The sequence below is a fragment of the Alternaria triticimaculans genome (assembly GCF_023758025.1).
Source record: "Alternaria triticimaculans strain BMP 0046 chromosome Unknown scaffold_6, whole genome shotgun sequence".
Taxonomy (NCBI): Eukaryota; Fungi; Ascomycota; class Dothideomycetes; order Pleosporales; family Pleosporaceae; genus Alternaria; species Alternaria triticimaculans.
Genome location: NW_026055963.1, coordinates 1,367,803 through 1,384,819, shown reverse-complemented (window position 1 = coordinate 1,384,819; position 17,017 = coordinate 1,367,803). Strand labels below are relative to the sequence as shown.

General features: G+C 53.0%; 3 protein-coding genes across 3 annotated transcripts; 1 reads left to right on the top strand and 2 right to left on the bottom strand.

Annotated features, from left to right (window-relative positions):
• Window positions 1–92: 92 nt before the first annotated feature.
• Window positions 93–1,131, bottom strand: J4E78_005319 (uncharacterized protein; the record flags this gene model as incomplete). The annotated part of the gene is made up of 4 exons (XM_049365940.1): window positions 93–116; window positions 142–602; window positions 671–842; window positions 892–1,131. The coding sequence occupies 4 exons, from the start codon at window positions 1,129–1,131 to the stop codon at window positions 93–95; spliced, it is 897 nt and encodes a 298-aa protein (XP_049222655.1).
• A 628-nt stretch (window positions 1,132–1,759) lies between these two features.
• Window positions 1,760–3,678, top strand: NAR1 (Cytosolic Fe-S cluster assembly factor nar1; the record flags this gene model as incomplete). The annotated part of the gene is made up of 2 exons (XM_049365939.1): window positions 1,760–1,864; window positions 1,921–3,678. The coding sequence occupies 2 exons, from the start codon at window positions 1,760–1,762 to the stop codon at window positions 3,676–3,678; spliced, it is 1,863 nt and encodes a 620-aa protein (XP_049222654.1).
• Window positions 3,679–5,965: 2,287 nt separating this feature from the next.
• Window positions 5,966–8,391, bottom strand: J4E78_005317 (uncharacterized protein; the record flags this gene model as incomplete). The annotated part of the gene is made up of 3 exons (XM_049365938.1): window positions 5,966–7,384; window positions 7,435–8,184; window positions 8,239–8,391. 3 exons carry the CDS (start codon window positions 8,389–8,391, stop codon window positions 5,966–5,968), a joined length of 2,322 nt encoding a protein of 773 aa, XP_049222653.1.
• Between the last annotated feature and the right edge of the window lie 8,626 nt (window positions 8,392–17,017).

Below are 17,017 nucleotides of genomic sequence, written 5' to 3'. Positions count from 1 at the left end.
TTGCGAGACGGCGTATCCGACTGTACAGAGGGTGCCGCCTGTGGCGCGGTGGTAGATGCGTGTGTGTGGTGGGAAAGCGGTGGCTAGGGCGTCTAGTTCGCCTTGGAAAGGATGGGCTTTTAGGTGCTGGGGTGAGGGTACCGTGGCGTCGTTGGTGTGCGTTAGGGTTATCGTGCGGTGGACTGCGTGGTCGTAGACTTGGGAGTGCTGACCGGGGGCTGCACGTGGCATGCCGGTTCCGCAGTGGCCGAGCCAGAGTATGTCCCATTTTGTGGGGTCGCCGTAGGGTGATGGTGGTGATGAGGTGTGGGTAAGGTGGGATTGGCGTGGGAGGGATGATAGAGGGAGGGAGATGAGCTTTTTGGCGAGGTTGGTTGTGTCGATGATTTGGAGGGCGGTGTGTGTTGTTTCGGTGTTTCGGCGGGCTTGCAGTTTGGAGAGGGGGATGGACGTGTGGTTTGAGGATAGGAAGCGGGAGGCGAGGGCGAAGCGTTGTAGGGTTTGGCGGACGCGGATGTCCCAGTCTACGTCATCTTCTAGGATGAGGGCCGTAGTAAGGTTTTGATTGACTACTCTGAATGTTGTTAGGTCGATGATGTCTCCTGGTCAAGGGTGGAGAATGTGTACTGTTGTAGGGCGTTCATGTGTGTTCTCCAACTTCCTCGGATACCTGCTGAAAGCTTTCTGTTCTCTTCTGGTAGAGGATATGCCTTGTTGTTGATACTCTCCCCTGTTACGCCTTCGACGAACTCGAGCTTGATGTTGGAAACTGCTGCTGAAAGACTCATTGCATCGCGACGATCGGTCCGGAAGGGCAGGTTGAGGACGAGAATCTTCTCAAACTTGGGTGTGTTAGTGTATAGCAGAACGTGGGAAGCTAATAGGCTGTACTCCTAGAGTTATGTTCAGTATGTCTCTTAAGCTCTCGTCCTGTACATAGGCGGACGAATCCTCTGGTATCAGGGCTTCACTTGTCCCTATGTTGAACCACAACCACAAGACACTGAAGAAGACACATGTCGTCAGCAGTCTAGGCGCTGACATCCACCCACTCCTTTTCCTTGCGACCTCAAACCTCGTGCCGCTCTTGGAAGACATCAGTCCCAGGGTATCAATGGAAATGCGTCGCATGCGGGCGGTACGCAGGAGCAACACTGCAGAGGTGTGAGGAAAGAAAACATGGTGAGCAAGTCAGACTCCCGTGGCACGGCATGGTCAGGAGTAAAGCGAAATACTATATTCATGTTGGTCATTTCCAAGTTTGTTGCCTTCCTTCCGACCATTCGATGCGCGGCTTGCCAGGCTAAATCGATCTGCCGAACAGCATGCGCCCCGCATGCTGTATGCTCCTATACTCCGTGAGCGAGTATATTGCGGCAGCTAATGTAGCCAAGTGTGGATATATGTTCCTGCTGTACTCGACATTGGCATGTGTAAGCACGTGAGAAGTGACGGCGGGCATGCAAAAGATGTGGATACCTAGGTAGTGTGGCGGCGACTCGCCGCGGAGGTTTGTAATCTCGGAATCTTTTGGAAATGCGAGCCTATCGATAGGCCAGCGCGTTGCGTGACTGCTTTCTCCGCGACATCGGGGCGGCGTGAGTTTTGGACTTTCTTAATTGTATCGCGCTCTTCGTTCTTCCTCCACTCAGTCCTCAAAATTTTGCCTGCATAGTGTGGTGTTTGCTGTCTCTGCGGTCGTTTTTACTCTCATCGCAATACCGCTTGCCACCCCTCCCCCACTAGAACACGGCGCAACATGAGCGCCATTCTTTCAGCAGACGACCTCAACGACTTCATATCACCGGGTGTCGCGTGCATAAAACCTATAGAGACGCTCCCTGTACAACAGGCAGACAACTCGGTATGTCAGGTTATCGCATTGCGTCATGCGCGGGCGCACTCTAACAATGATGCTAGAACCCATACGAAGTCACAACTGAAGAGAAAGCCGCCGCCTCAGAACCGCCGCCACCCGCCTCGATATCGCTTACCGATTGTCTCGCCTGTTCAGGATGTGTGACAAGTGCGGAAGCCGTATTGGTTTCGCTGCAATCGCATACCGAGGTCCTCACAACGCTTGATACCCACCCGTCGTTACGCGCACCGTGGCTGGCGCACAATGGGACGAATGGACATACGAATGGACATGTGAGCAATGGGACAGAGAAAGACATGAATGGGCAAAATGCTGAAGGAAAGCTATTCGTCGCAAGCGTCTCACCACAGTCGCGCGCAAGTCTGGCAGCTGTCTTCAACATTTCCGAGGTAGAGGCTGGAAACATGATCGCACAGCTTCTTAGTGGACCTTTAGGTCTGAGGTCTGGTGGCCATCAAGGAAGCGATTTCATGTGGATTATCGACACCAACGCGATGCGCGAAGCCTGTCTCGTTGCCGCAGCAGACGAGGTCACAAATGCACTCTCTCCCGAAGCATCTAAGATTACACCAAAGCCCGGATCCGAGGGCTCAATCGATACGACTCCAAAAGCTCCTATACTCACATCTGCCTGCCCAGGATGGATATGCTACGCAGAGAAGACACATCCATACGTTCTCCCGCATCTCTCGCGACTCAAGTCGCCACAAGCTCTTACCGGCACTTTGATCAAGTCGGTTCTTAGCGAGCGTTATAACGTGTCGCCATCTCAGATATGGCACCTCGCCATCATGCCATGCTTCGATAAGAAGCTTGAAGCTAGCCGTGGAGAGCTAACATCAGCTGCATGGCTACCTAGCTATGACCAGTCGCAGGAAAAGATCCGCGACACCGACTGCGTAATCACAGCTCGCGAACTCTTACATCTCGCAGCAGCCCGTGGCATCAATTTCGCTTCCCTTCCTCGTACACCACTTCCATCTAGCGACCGAACGCCGTTCCCAGACCCAAAGCTAGATGCATTCCTATTCCCTCCTTCGCGCCGGAAGAACCAAAGCGCAGCCGCTGGCCCATCTGGCGGATATCTACACCACATACTGCAAACCTACCAAGCTCAAAATCCGGGATCTACAATATCAACAGTCCGAGGGCGTAATGCTGATGTAGTGGAATACTCAGTAGTTCGTGGCTCAGAAACGATTATTAAAGCAGCACGATTCTATGGTTTCAGAAACATTCAGAACTTAGTACGGCGACTGAAGCCAGCAAAAGCCAGTAGATTACCGGGCGGCAAAACGGGTGTTAGCAGGAGACCAGGTGGTGCAGTTGCTGCTGCGGGTGAGGGTGTCAAGGACTATGCGTACGTGGAGGTCATGGCTTGTCCCGGTGGATGCACAAACGGCGGTGGTCAAGTCAAGGTTCAGGAAGTGGAAGAAGTGCGCGTCTACGAAGGGATTCAAGAGGCGAATGAAGATGCGCCCGCGCCCAAGCCAGGCCCAAAGGAGCAGAAAGAGTGGCTGGCAAAGGTGGACGAAGCCTACTTCTCGGGCACAGACTCGGAAGACGAGAAAGCAGATGGGGAGATGAACGGAAACTCTCCTGACCAAGATATCGTTGATGGAATATCGAGTTCACGCATGAAGCAGCTCATGGCACATTGGGCTGATATCACGGGCGTCGATCAGCAGAAGTTGATATACACTTCGTACATCAAGGTCGAAAGCGATGTTGGCAAGAAGAAGCCGAGTGACATGGAACGTGTTGCTGGGCTGGCTGTTACCGCCGGTGGCGGATGGTAAAGCCATGTTTACGAAAAAACGACGGCATTAGATATAAGAAGGAGCATTGCATGGCGTTTCTTAGACATGGGGAATACTGTAACGGCGATGCGGCATCATTTCTATAGAGACTTGGAAAGTCTATCCTAGAATCAATAGATTCGACCATTGATTGCAATCAACTCGATGTAGCACCACATGAAACAACGCAAGATCAGTCATCACCGGGAAGTTCTTCCGTGTTGAACTAACACTACGACGCTCGCGCTCGCGCTCGCTCGCGAGCTAGATAAACCATACTTACTTTTTATCCCACCCCAATATCCCCCCTTTAATGCGTACCAAACTCTGCCCCTCCCTCAAAAAGCAAAAAGAGTTTCACTTGAACATGCTGAATCGTCCTCGTGATCGCAATCGCGACCGCAATCTCAATCGCGACAATCGACGTCATACCATCTCCTTTTCCGTTGTGGTAGTGGTAGTGGCTGGTGGCTGGCTGCATGTGTACACAGACCTGCATATGCGACGGGCCGTCCCCGCCGCACCTTGCCGTGTTACCTTCCGTTTCCGCTTTGTTGAGACACCTCGGTTTGGGTAGGCGGAGATAGAGTGGTGGAAATGGGCTGTTGTGCTTTGGGTGTAGTAGCAGGAGAGATGATGATGTGTGTAGACGAAGATCACCAGGTTTATGGACTTGGTCGACGCTGCGGCTGACTGTCAGCGTATGCCTGCCGACTTCACCGTGGTGGACGAGGACACCGCTGTACACTCCAGTACCATGTATCCAGCTTTCTATCTGGGAAGATGCTGTGAGGACCAAGTAAGGAATGACTGCCATACAGATGCACGCTGAAGATCACGAGTAGGACCGATGGAGATCTTTCGGAGGCGAGGGAAAGATCTGATTAGGGAAGATGCTTGTAAGTACGTGAAGACGTGGCTAGTGCACTTGGTCGTGAACGCAAGAAGGGTTCATGGCAGTGGCGGGAGTGATGCGTTGGCTAGTCGAGGTGTGGTTGAGTAGGCGAGTGACGCAGTGGCGTTGCGTGTCCTGTGGAGCGGATCACGCAATCGTCAAGGCTGGCCCGAGGCTGGTAGATTGATTTCACAGGGTCAGGCATGGAGATGGGAGAGCGGAGACGTAGTGTGGTGTTTTTGCAGTCTGGTGCCGCGGCGGAGGCAGGCAAGCGAGCAGCTTTCATTGATGGTAGGGAGATGGCTAACTAATAGTACATAGGAGATGCGCGTTCGGCACCGCCGCAATCGCTTTGTTGATGGTAGATGGAGAAAAAACAAGCCAGGTGGTATCGAACTCCTTCCCATGAGCCTTGTGCGTGGGTAGACGCGAGGCAAGAAACGTACAATGACTAGCCATCCTGGGCTATATGTCCTATTACATATTACAACGGGTTGTGTGAGGAATCGCTAGAAAAGTCAAGATAGTGAGATGAGAGTACGCAAGGAGAATGCAAGTAGAAAACGGGACGCAAAGAGAAGAGTTGAAACAGGGCCAGTTGATCGCTCAAAAACTATTCTACCCACCTCCCATGTTGTTACCAAGTTTATCCCAAGAAAACATGGTTTGCCTCCCTTCCTTCACCCCAGCCTTCCCTTTTAACCAACAAGGATATATAGTAGAGGAGATAGTAGCTGACGGTATGATGTAGTCGCCAAATGCTCAAATTGGGGGGTATCCGCCGATGAAATGAAGCACATAAAGGAAAAAGCTCGGTCTAGTATAGTACGGGATAGCGCCAACAAGGCGCGCCAAAGAGAATCTGAAACAGAAGCAAGGTGTACACTGGGTTTTCCCAAACACGGACAATCCCTGCAGTAACACCCAAGTAACTTGATGACAAGGTATCGACAATTTCCCACGAAATGAACAGACGACAATCTCGCGTCGATCCGCCACAAGTATGATGTATAATGCCGCCCGAGATGATGATTGAAAAAAAGAAAATGTGGTGGTGGTACAGAGCGAATGTGGAGGTGATATTGGAAAACGACAACGTTAACGTTGTGAGATGATAAACGATGGTGGTTGCGCAAAAGGACGATGATGTGTTATGACGCCAGTAACACCGTCCCAGGAAGTGCGCTTTGCTTTTGAGGGCTTTGCAGCGCGTCGCGTCTGTGTCTATCTTTCTGTAATCGTGCACCGTTCCAGACGGGAGAGCTCAATGTCGTACGGTCGTATAGGGAGCGACAAAGAGCGGGTGCGGTGACCCAAATTACAATTATATGGATGCAAGAGCATGCAACGAAGGCAAGGCGAAAAGAAGTATGGGTCCCGCGATGTTGGATATCATCGGTGTCGGGTCTGTGCTGCCATGAGGCTGGCAGCCACACTTGAAGCCCAGTCTGAGCCGTCATCGGGTGGTGTGGGCCACTTGGAAACAGGCTGCTCGTTCTTGCTCTGATGTTGAGAGATGTCCATAGGCTTGCTTGGTGTCATGTAGTCAGACTGTCCGAAACCCACGCTGTTACGGTTCGCTGATGGCGACGGTGTCAGGTAGGATGCCGCAGGACCACGTGGTCCTTGAGGTTTCGGGTTGTCCAGCTTCTTTGCAGCCTTTGTGGCGGATGCAAGAACTTCGCTAAGCAGTTCCTCTTCCTCGTTAGGCGTCTCGTACCTATTTGATGGGTTCGATTTGTTCTGCATCGCGCGTCGCGTCCTGCTGGAGATCGGTGCATTGGGTGCGTTCTCAGAGTTCCGGGGCTCGGGACCGTGGGGCACTGAGTGGTGGCGTTTGAGCATAGGGTTAGTTGCAACACGCGAGCTCTTCGTTGAGGCAGTCTGTTGGGAGTGCGCTTCAACACTGTCCCTGACATGTTGCAATGCCTTGTCTAGCTCAGAGAAGTCTGAAGTAGAACCGGACGCTGCGCCTTGTGACTGGTCCATCACCAATGATTGCCGGGCGCTAGTAGCAGCCCATGGTGCACATCCAGCGTTGGCCTCTATATCGTCAGAGTTCGGCGACATAGGGGTCTGGTAGCGGCCAGAGAGGCGTCGAGCACGCTTCCGCAGGTGTGAGAAGAAACCTTCCTTCTGTCCGTTTGAGGGTGAAGTGACTTCTGATTGACCGTTCAATGCTCTTTCGGCTTCTTGTCGATGCACGTCTGCGTAGTGGTTGCCATGTGATGCGTGAGAAAGTTGTCGTCCAATCTTGCCGGCAGCTTGCTCTCCATTGGTAGCACGTACATTGGCTTGCGCAGTGACTTCCGCCGATAATGGTGAGATCGGCTTGATGGAGGGTAGAATGGGTATGGGAGCTCCGTTGTTCGAAGTCCCATTCGTCCACGTAGCTCGCTTAGTAGCAGCAGGACGCTGCTTGGTCGACCCACTCACATCGCCAGAGTTGGCCTGGGCTGGAGATGGTCGAGGTGATAACGGCTGCTGTGTGGTGTGTTGCGGGACTGCTGGTGCGCTCTCACGTGCGACCAATGATCGACGGAGCCATGATGAGGTCTTCGATGTGAGCTTGGGCGATGCGTCTGGGGAGTTGTTGCCGGAGAGTTCGGATCCTTTGCGACCCAATAACCTAGAAGATGAGGACTTCAGCCGTAGAGGGTCTACGGCGTCTTGGAAGTACTCGTGGTCGAGTGCTTGTCGGGAAGTAGGCCTGGCACGGGGATCCCAAAGCAGGCACCATGTGACGAACTGTGCCAAGCTGGCAGGCCATTGTGGCGATGGCAGGATGGTGTCTATCGAGTGAGGGGCCATCTACATGACCGTTAGCTGGAGATGGAGATCATGGTTTCCGCGTGACTTACCTTGGGGAATGAGAAGCCCAGCTTCTGTGCTAACCGGACACCGTCTTTCCACTCACCACCACCGACGCGTTGGCCGTGCTTGTTGACCCAACCTCCGGGGCTGCCCATGATTTCGCACACCCTCCAGACCTGGTCAACCTCGTTTCCACCAGGGAAGAGGGGCTTCAATGTTGCAATCTCGACAGCCATGGCACCAACTGCCCAAATGTCGACTGGCGCTGAGTATTGACCGGCACGTAGGAGCACTTCCGGGGCGCGGTACCATCGGGTCGAAACGTACGTGGTGTAGGGGAGCTTGGAGTGGGTCTCTCTGGCAAGACCAAAGTCGGCAATCTTGATTGTGTAGGCTGGGGGTGTCGAAGGAGGGGTCATCATTGCTGAGTAGCGGCGGAAGGGATGCGATGTGTCGTTCTGTTGCGATGTCGAGACGAGAATGTTCTCTGGCTTGATGTCGCGGTGGAAGAACTCGCGGTCGTGGATGTGCTCCAGTCCGGACATTATCTGGAAGAGGATGCTCTTTACACTGTGCGCGTCCATTGGCTTGTGGTCCCGGGCCTTCATGAGTTGATACAGGTTGCCGTCCATGAACTCCATGGCAATGTGAAGCCTTCGGCTGTAGGGGTCCAGGAAGATGTCCAGAGCCGGTACCAGATGAGGATGCGGTGGTAGCGACCGTAGGAAGATGACCTCTCGCAGCTCAAGACAGCTCGAGAATGAGTCAAACGTCTTCTTCATGGTCTTGATCGCGACCTATGACGCGTCAGTTGACTCGATATCTTAGCTCCTGTGGAACGTTGTACGTACCAGAGTACCACGACGAGCAATGTGAGATCCCGCAGTTCGAACGCGTGCGAGCGCGACGCTGCCGAAGCTGCCGTCGCCAATCTCCTTCATCACCTCATACCTCTCCTCAAGAGAGGCCCAGCCATGTGGCTGTGCTTGTGATTCTGGATGCATATTGATGTGAATGTACCCTTTTGAGTTGAAGATCTGTTATAGCAGATGCTCCCAATGGGAAGGACTGTGGAGGTTAGAGGAGGCGTAATGATGATGCAGTGATGAGGCTTACCAATGATGAAGTCCTTGGGCGATGATGCTCGATTCTCGAGGGTCCTTTAGTTCATCTCATGTGAAGATTCGCGTTGCAGAAGGTGGTAGTGGTAGGTAGACGTCAGGGGAGGTGTAGTTGAGAGCGGAGGGGGAGGGGGAGTTCAGTGCGTATCGAGGGTTTGAGATGCGATAGGAGCGTGTAGTAAGGGTCCAGGTTGATGCAGGTGCGGGAATGTCGAGAAAATGAGAGACGACGGTTGGGAGGGCGTGTGGAGTCAAGCCCAGGACCACGGTAGACGGGTAGTATTCCGCAGGTTAGGATGTTCTAGTGAGGTTGAAAGAGGAATGACTCTGTGACCATAGCGCAGGTGGCTTAATGATCGGGCTGGGAGATTTGAGCGTGCCTGTGCGCTCGGGGGAGTAGGGATGTGGACTTCCGAATGGTGGTCGAAGATGGTGAAAGCTGGCCAGGTCCAGTGATGCGGCTTGGTGAGTAGAAGACGGAGCGATCTAGCGGGAGCGAGATGTGATGGAGGTCAGAGCCACACGAACGAAAACACGCCGGCTTTAGGAGGGTGCTGTGATTGATGGACGGCGCGTGTAATGAGAGACAGCAAGGGGTGCGGTACTGGGTCTTTGCACGAGTCGGCGGGCTAGCCCAAGAGATTAGAGTGGAAGCGGCGCTCGGGGAGCGTTGTGAGTCGTAACAATGAAGATCGGGCGGCCCAGACGGGACAAGCGCGGTCAGAGGGCCAGCAGTCGGCCTGTTGCTATGGTGAGAGCGGTCGCTGCTGCGTGCGTTGGCAGCGAGGCGGGTGCTGGGCGGAGAGAGGCAAAGACGGCTTAGTTAGCAGCGCGTGGGCGAAACACGATGCGCAGCGACAAGACGTGGTGGGGGAGGCGAGAGCAGGTGCAGAGCGGTCAGCGCAGGAAGCATGGCGACGCGATTGTTTTTGGGGGAGATGCGAGTGTGGCGCTGGGGGGTGGAGTGAATAGGCGCGAAATGAGCACCGGGGGCTGACAGTCAAGGCTCGGGGCGAGTGGTGAAGGACGGCGCGAAGGTGGTTCCAAGCTTAGCAGGAAGGAGCGTTCGGCTGCCCGGAGCGGTTAGCGCCCAACTGTCGGGCAGCCCATGGCACGAATTTGTTGCAAGATGTTTTTTGTCGGCGCCCTTCATTGGGCCCCCTGCGCTGACTTTTGCTGCCATTCTGCCTTTATGCCCCCCACGTGACGTGACGTGCAGACAGTGCCATTTTGGTCCTGCGCGCATACATGTGCATTAGCCATGCACGCGTCTTATGTACGGCCACGACTAATTCACCGCGCGAGACATAGCCTCACGTCTGTACAGCGCACACGCGCCCCTCACCGCAAAGCCACCCTCAAAATACACGCGCTCAAGTAGCAGCGCTCTGCCTGCCCTCGCGCCGCCTGCCTTGCGCTGCTGCCCCCTGGGTGCCGGCAGCCCTCCTGCAACCAGCCCTCGATCCCAAGGGAGCGTCAGGAACGTCACAGGCACAAGCAAGCATCAAGCTGTCATTTCGCTGCGGCCCACGTTTCCACCCCTTTCATCCTCGCTCCGGCGCCGGTTCCTGATTTGTGGCAGGTTCCTGGATGGCCGTCATGCAGCCTTATTCCATTGGCCGTCAGGGGCTTAGCGCGTGCCGCCATTGGCAGAGTCCGCCGTGGGCACCCGTCAACGTGGTTTCGCTGTCGAGGCGTGCCTCTAGCCTCCCGCGGCACCACGGAACAACGACGGCGAGATAGACCGTCAGGCTCATCCCCTGCTCGAGTCAGTAGCGTAGTGAAAGGACCGTCCTTGATGCGCTCGCGATTTGCTCCTCCACAGCGATGGACGCGGCTGCCAAACATGGGAACAGAGACAGGATGTTGAGCGGCTGCGTCACATGGCATCATCGATAAAGTATGATCTCAAGCGTCTTCAAGAACGATGCAGGGCGCGGCGCGTTGTGGAGTGCCCGACGCGTCGTGTAACCTCCTGTGATCGACCAAACGGCAGCGAGCGCAAGGCCCAACTCTATTCTGCGCGGGAACCTTTGCGGAGGTGCGGCAAAGTTGCTTTTGCCCATCAATAGACCGCGCCTCATTCGAGCCTCGAGAGAGTTTGCACGAGTTAAGCAGACTTTCGACGGCCACCGCAAGCTGGCCGCTCCCTCCCGACGCGCGCAATTCCGTCGTTCATCCTGTCAGTCCCTGCGCTATCAGCGACGGACCCTGAATGTCACCCAAGAACTGCAGTCCATGCGCACTCGACGATGGTTTCGTCTTTGGCTGGGCGAGCTGTTGGGCCCAGGGAACATCAAGATTTACGACGGGGCCCTCATTCTTCCAGAATCTTTCTCCCGTGTTGAGATCATGTCACAGGCTATCCGAGTAGATTGCCGGCCCACCCTGAATGCTGCCTGATGCCAGATGGGCACAGAATCTCCGACACGAGCTCTCCTATTCCGAATTTTCACCTCGATCGCCCATCACCTCAGAGACGTGCGACCAAGTCTGACTAGCACGCTTTATTGACGACCATCTTTTTCTCTATTCAAACTCCCATAATTCTTGTGCGCGGCAGTATCACCAGGCCAACAATAGCTGGCCATGTCATCTGGCAACCTCCGTGTTATGAGTGCGCATTCAGGCAGTTGTGAAATCCCAATACCCAGCCAATCGTGCACCCATCCCCAGTAGCCCAACAAGCTTACACCAGAGACGAGTACGGTGCACTGCAAGTCATACTCCGTACCCTATCCGGTGCGCATACCGAAATGTCATCAGTCTGAACACCGCATTCGTCCCCCATTCCGCATCGGTAGGCTCTGCAACGCTCATCGTTATCAGCCTTCCCGAGCACCACCCACCTGCAACAACAGCCGGGACGTCAAAGACCCACGCGACACGGCACGAACATAGGAGGCATCCTACCTCAGGGCAGCCCGTGTCCGTTTGCGTCACCCGTGAACAACGTCGTGCTATTGTGCTCCTCTGTGAAAACCGGTTCTCCTTGCGCACCCGACCTGAACGACCTGGTTCCTGGGGCCGTTCTGCAACGCCGACTTGGCCAAAACGACGGGCGCTGACACAGGAGAGAGATGGCATCGCTCGATCGCGGCACACTTGCTTTGTTTCAGCTGCCATGCCTCTTGTCAAAAGCATCTTTGTCTCGGAAGAAGTAAGGAGACAGACGTTGGAGAAGAAACGTGCTAGCGCAACGGTAGCTGAGCCTCGAGCCAACCGTTCTCCCCATTACGATAGAACAATCTGTCGTTGCTTCATGCTGTGGCGCTGGTTGCTGCACGACGACATAGGTGGTACTGGACCTTGAAGTCAGGTTGCGCAGTCATATTTGTCTTTATTGATTTCATTGCGTTGAAACAGCCACTCACGTTTCGCAACATCTCAGCTACCGTCCTGTACATCAGCAGCGCGCTCAGCTGACGATGCCAGCTTTCGGCGAATCCCAGAGTTCAGCCGGCCAACGAGCCTCTTGTTGCCCATATAATCGCCGATTTTATCAATCTCGCCATCTCAGGGTCTCTGCAGTGTACGGATCACCACTGTCTCCCCGCTCTCCGAACGTTGCCTATCGGCATCTCTCATCGGAGACATCCAACGTCAGCTCCACGGACTCCGCAAGGCTTCGGTCCGAAGCAGACACAGGACATGTAAATCTTCTGCGAGTGAACTACCGTTGTTGCGATCGCAATTTGGCCCTCGGTCCATCGAGCTAGTGTTTACGTGAGCTGAGCAACCGACGACCTGTGTACAGCAGAACCACCGATGTATCCCCCGCAAAGCTGTGCATATCCTCTGCATGAGATACTGCCCGTTCCGTAGATCTACCGTCACCTGCTTCATCTCCCCTCTAACGTGAACAACTCATAAGCTATGTAGCTCTCATCACATTCACATGCGGTCTCGTGACTGAAGGTACAGCGCACAACACCAATAAAGTCAAACAACCCTCTGCCTCAGCTCCCATATCAAACTTTGTCATCACCCCCCCCCCTCATCAATACATGCACGTCTTAGTCGTGTCTCTCGATGCGAGGACGCCACAGACCGAGAAACATGCACACCCCACACTACACGCACCACGTCATCTCACACCAATACTCTAGAGCGTCAAAACTAAACCTCTTTCTCATAAGACAAGACGAGACAACACAGCATAGAGACAGCACAATACGAGACAACGCAATCTACTGTTTCGCCAACACCAGAATAGGCTTTCTCCAATGCATCACCCGCGTGACTTACTTCAAAAATCCAACCACCCCATCTCCCTCGCTCGCAGCAGAGACAACATCGTCGACATCGTGAAAACCCAGCAAACCGTGCGCCCATCTGATAGTGATACCTAGTGCTGATAGAGACGACCCCAACCTCCACCCGGCCTCAGCTTTTTCCCCGCTTCACCAACGCAAACTCTGAACAAGTGCGAAAATCTTTGGTTGCTCGGGAGATAAACAGATACTACTGCAAGCAATTCACACCGGCGAGAAGAGGGAGAACAACAGGTGGGTACCTGCAGAGCTAAGCTCTTTCTTGCAGCGATTTTGACAACAGCGGACATCCTGTCCCTTGACCGCCATTTCATGCAGGTGTCGCGTATCGCATGCGCGTTTAACTGCGAACCAGACCTAATGTGGTTTGCATAGACGCACCCAAGACCCACGATGCTGGTAGATGCCGGTACAGGGAATCTGGTCTCGGGGAGCTGGCGGGTGCGGGCGAGTGAACATGTTGAGGTACACCGGATGGTATGCGGTGAGAAAAGCGGTCACCGTGGGCCGTTAGAATCTATGCACTCATCCAAGGATCATCATTCCAACACCATCATATTTGAAACATTGCGCCATCACGGTCAAGTTGAAGGGAATCAAATCTGGTTCATAAACAATTGCATTGGCTATATACACCTCGAGCATCGCAAAGCTGCTCAACATCGACCAACTGGGATGATTTACTGTCCATGGTTAGCCAGCAAGTCCAACACATATTGGAGACAAAGCGACAGATGTAAGGTGTAGGGATCAGTTCTCCAAGGTGATATTATCTTCAATGTGATTAAGAAAGAACACAGCGAATCATGTTGTTCATCATACTAGGGGTGGCGGGCGAGTTGGGATGCGATTGTACTTACCGAGAGATGCAGCATGAAAGACATGTGAGGGTGAGAGGGTCACTGGTGTCGAGATGTCAGCGTACGTCCACAGAGACATGTGACATCCGTGATGGGATGAAAAAGTACGAGTCCATCAAGAATCAGCCTGCGTCATGTTAGCGAATGTTCGCAGGATCGATGGCTTTGATCCAGACTTACCTCATTAAATCAGATTGTGTTTGTCGTGATCAGTAAGACGGACGCTCGTTACAACGCCGCCTCTCACACAGCGTGAATATCATAATCATCATTATAATGATGGACCGACTGCTGGAGAAGAGAGTGTGCCATACCTGCGGAGGCTGTTAGTTGAACAGTCCGCAAAGAAGCATCACAGTGTGTGGTGTGTGGAGGCAATCAGAGATGCTGTTATCAACAAGTAAAGCCTCTTCCGAACACCCACAGGTTTGTACGCCTGCTTTTGATGGATGCCGGTCAAGGCATACGTTATGTCCGCCCGACGCATCAGGGTTTCATCAGGAAGCCAGGTGTATTCGGGAGGGAGGAAGGGATCGTGTGTGGGAGTATGTACCTGCGAGGATCAATGTTAGCACGTTGATCGCAAAGAAGTTTTGCAAATATGCGATAGCATTGAGCAGGATCAGACAAGGCTGAAACTAAAAGCAAGGGTGTCGACATTGTATATTCAGGTCGAGGAATGCCTTTCCGTGTCGTGTTTTCATCACTCTGCGGAGGGGGATGGGAGTAGTGGTGGATTCTTACCTTTGAAGAGATTGAGTAGAGAGGAAGAAGCCAAGCGCGATATGGATCGCGACACTGAAGCTTTGTTAGCAGCTGTTCGGAATGAATGTTCTGATAGTGCCGCTGCGCTTGAGTGCATCATTGTAATTCTAGAGTTGTGTAGTCCTTCACGGTGCTGTAGGATTTGGATTGTTCGTATGTGATAATCTTCTGCAGGAGTCGCGAAGCTGGGAAAGGCTTACCTGGTAACTAGAGCATACGCGATGGCTGCGTTAATATTGATCAAGGCGCTTGAATGAAAGCGCGCGCATCATAAAGCGCGATGTGGTGCTGGTGATGAGGATGATGTAGAGAACGGTTTTGAGCTACAGAAATTTTAGCTTGAACCTCGGCGCCGAGCCTCCGTAGCGCGCTTATGTAATCAGCCCCGCTCGTCCAGCCTCCCCATCCACAGCGATGCAAGTTGAGTGTATTGGATGTCAATCATCTCGCGCGAGGTCTTTGCAAGACATGTGTCTACCGAGAAACAAAACATCCTACAAGTACCGTTATGTCGCAACGCGAATCGACTGGGCTCTCTCATGCGGTCATTGAGCTTCACAGCTTTTGAAGTGACTCTTCTAGGCTATGTACTCCTCTAAATTCGAGCATCAAAATGATTTGTCCGGCCTTCGAGACTTATACGCCCCAGTTCGCTACACGTATGCTTGGTTCTACCCATGTGACTGGAAACTACCAGCCGCGAAAGCATATCGAGATAAAAGGACTGGTCGCGCATGTCGTGCACGATTCGCAGACAACATAAGCTTCAAATATCAGAGATATGCTCTCTGTCTCGGTAGATGTTCGAAGTAAAAGAGGCGCAAGGTTTCCAAGAGCACAACACATCCTGTATTACGCAGCACATCGATATCATACAGTAGGAAGGCCCAGGGGAGCTCCAGATCGTGCTTGAAAAGTCCATTCCTTTGTCATACTGCGAGGAAATGGGCAAGCGATTACTATCTTTTCCTCTGATGGACCTCGGGCGGGCGCACATCAAAGAAGACTCACTATGAATCGATCTCTTACTCCGAAGACTGGCTATAGTGCTCACCTTTGCTAAATACAACCTTGGAAGGTTTGCGGATATCAACACCTCACCTACACTGTCCCCATCCCCGTCCACATTTTACCAAACACCGGTCATAGATACATTGAACATCTTGTCCAATGTTTCGAACACCTCACGCAAACGTCTTCCCAAGCAACAAGCCCTAACACACCTCCAGCCCAGCAAACCCTTCGAACCACCCATAGCACCATCCATAACTCAAATGCACGTCTTCCTCCCTTACCAAACTCCCCAACACAAGTGCAGCCCTCAAACACACCCACGCCACACCTTCATAACTCACACATCTACACAATCCAACACAAGCGAACCGTGCGAAAATCCAACTCCCCCGTACTCGCCCGTGGAAATCCTTCACAGCACAACAACAAACAATACACGATCCCGCACCAACACCCCATCGCATCCATCGCGTCCGCGCCGCTACCACTACTAGTCACCTACCCAGGTACCACGCCGCACAAATTGCGGCACAGAAATACGCGGCAGGTACATGACATGATTACTCATATACCGAAGGATGGCCGGGGCGGCACAGGCTCCATGCACTAATGTGGAAAGTAGGAAGGAAGAGGCACGGTAAACCTTAGCGGCGAGGCCACTTCGATCCTACGCAAATCGCGATCTCCTGCGTTTAGGGCTGGAACGCGAAATTACGCGTCCGTCGTCATAACAGTGACGAAGGGGTTTCGCGATTTCGTGATGGTGTGATGGGAGTGCAGGTGTTGAGGGTCATGTGATATGGTATGTCAAGGGCTTGCTTGCTATGGTCTTTCCACCATGTCGGTTTTATACGTCAAGGGAGGCGAGACGAGGTGGGGTGATGCATTATTTGTACGATCAACGTCAAAGGAGGCACAACGGCGAAGTCATGTTTATGTAGAACGAAGGCATGATATTTTGTTGTCCCTTGGATCATCCATCAGGAAAAAAACCTCCCTCTCACATAAATCCCATTTCATCTGCCCGTCCCACAGAAGAGAAATAAAAAGCCCGAATTAGGAACAAGAAAGGTAGAAAGAAATGGAAATTGTTCATCGTTTCGCCCTCTCTCTTTCGCTATGCACGCACCAAAGCAATTTCAACGTACAATCCAGATAGCCTCTCTTCGGTTCCGGCTCTGACTAACTGTGGTCCATCCAAGCTGCCAACTGCCGTAAAATATACATTAGGAAAAAAAAAGTAATGTGGCTTGAAGTGAAGAAGAAGTGAAAAGGGGGTATGGGGCATGCAAACATAAAGGCAAGAAAGAAGAGAGAGGCACCAAGCAAAGGGTTCCCCTCAGTGTCCAACCGGCCATGACCGCGTCCAACGGTAAATGTGTGCTAGAGATGCGAGCATTGCAAATCGTTGAAAGCATAAAGACATGTCGAAAACAAAACATGCTCCAGAAAGCGTCGAACTATGTAGAGCAGGTGTATCGGGGGTATGTAGCGCGGTATGTAAAGATCCCTTCCAGTGTACGCCGGTATAAGCAGATGACAACGAAGCAGATACATGAAGGTCAAAGATGTGGGTGGGTGGGTAGGCGGAGAAGC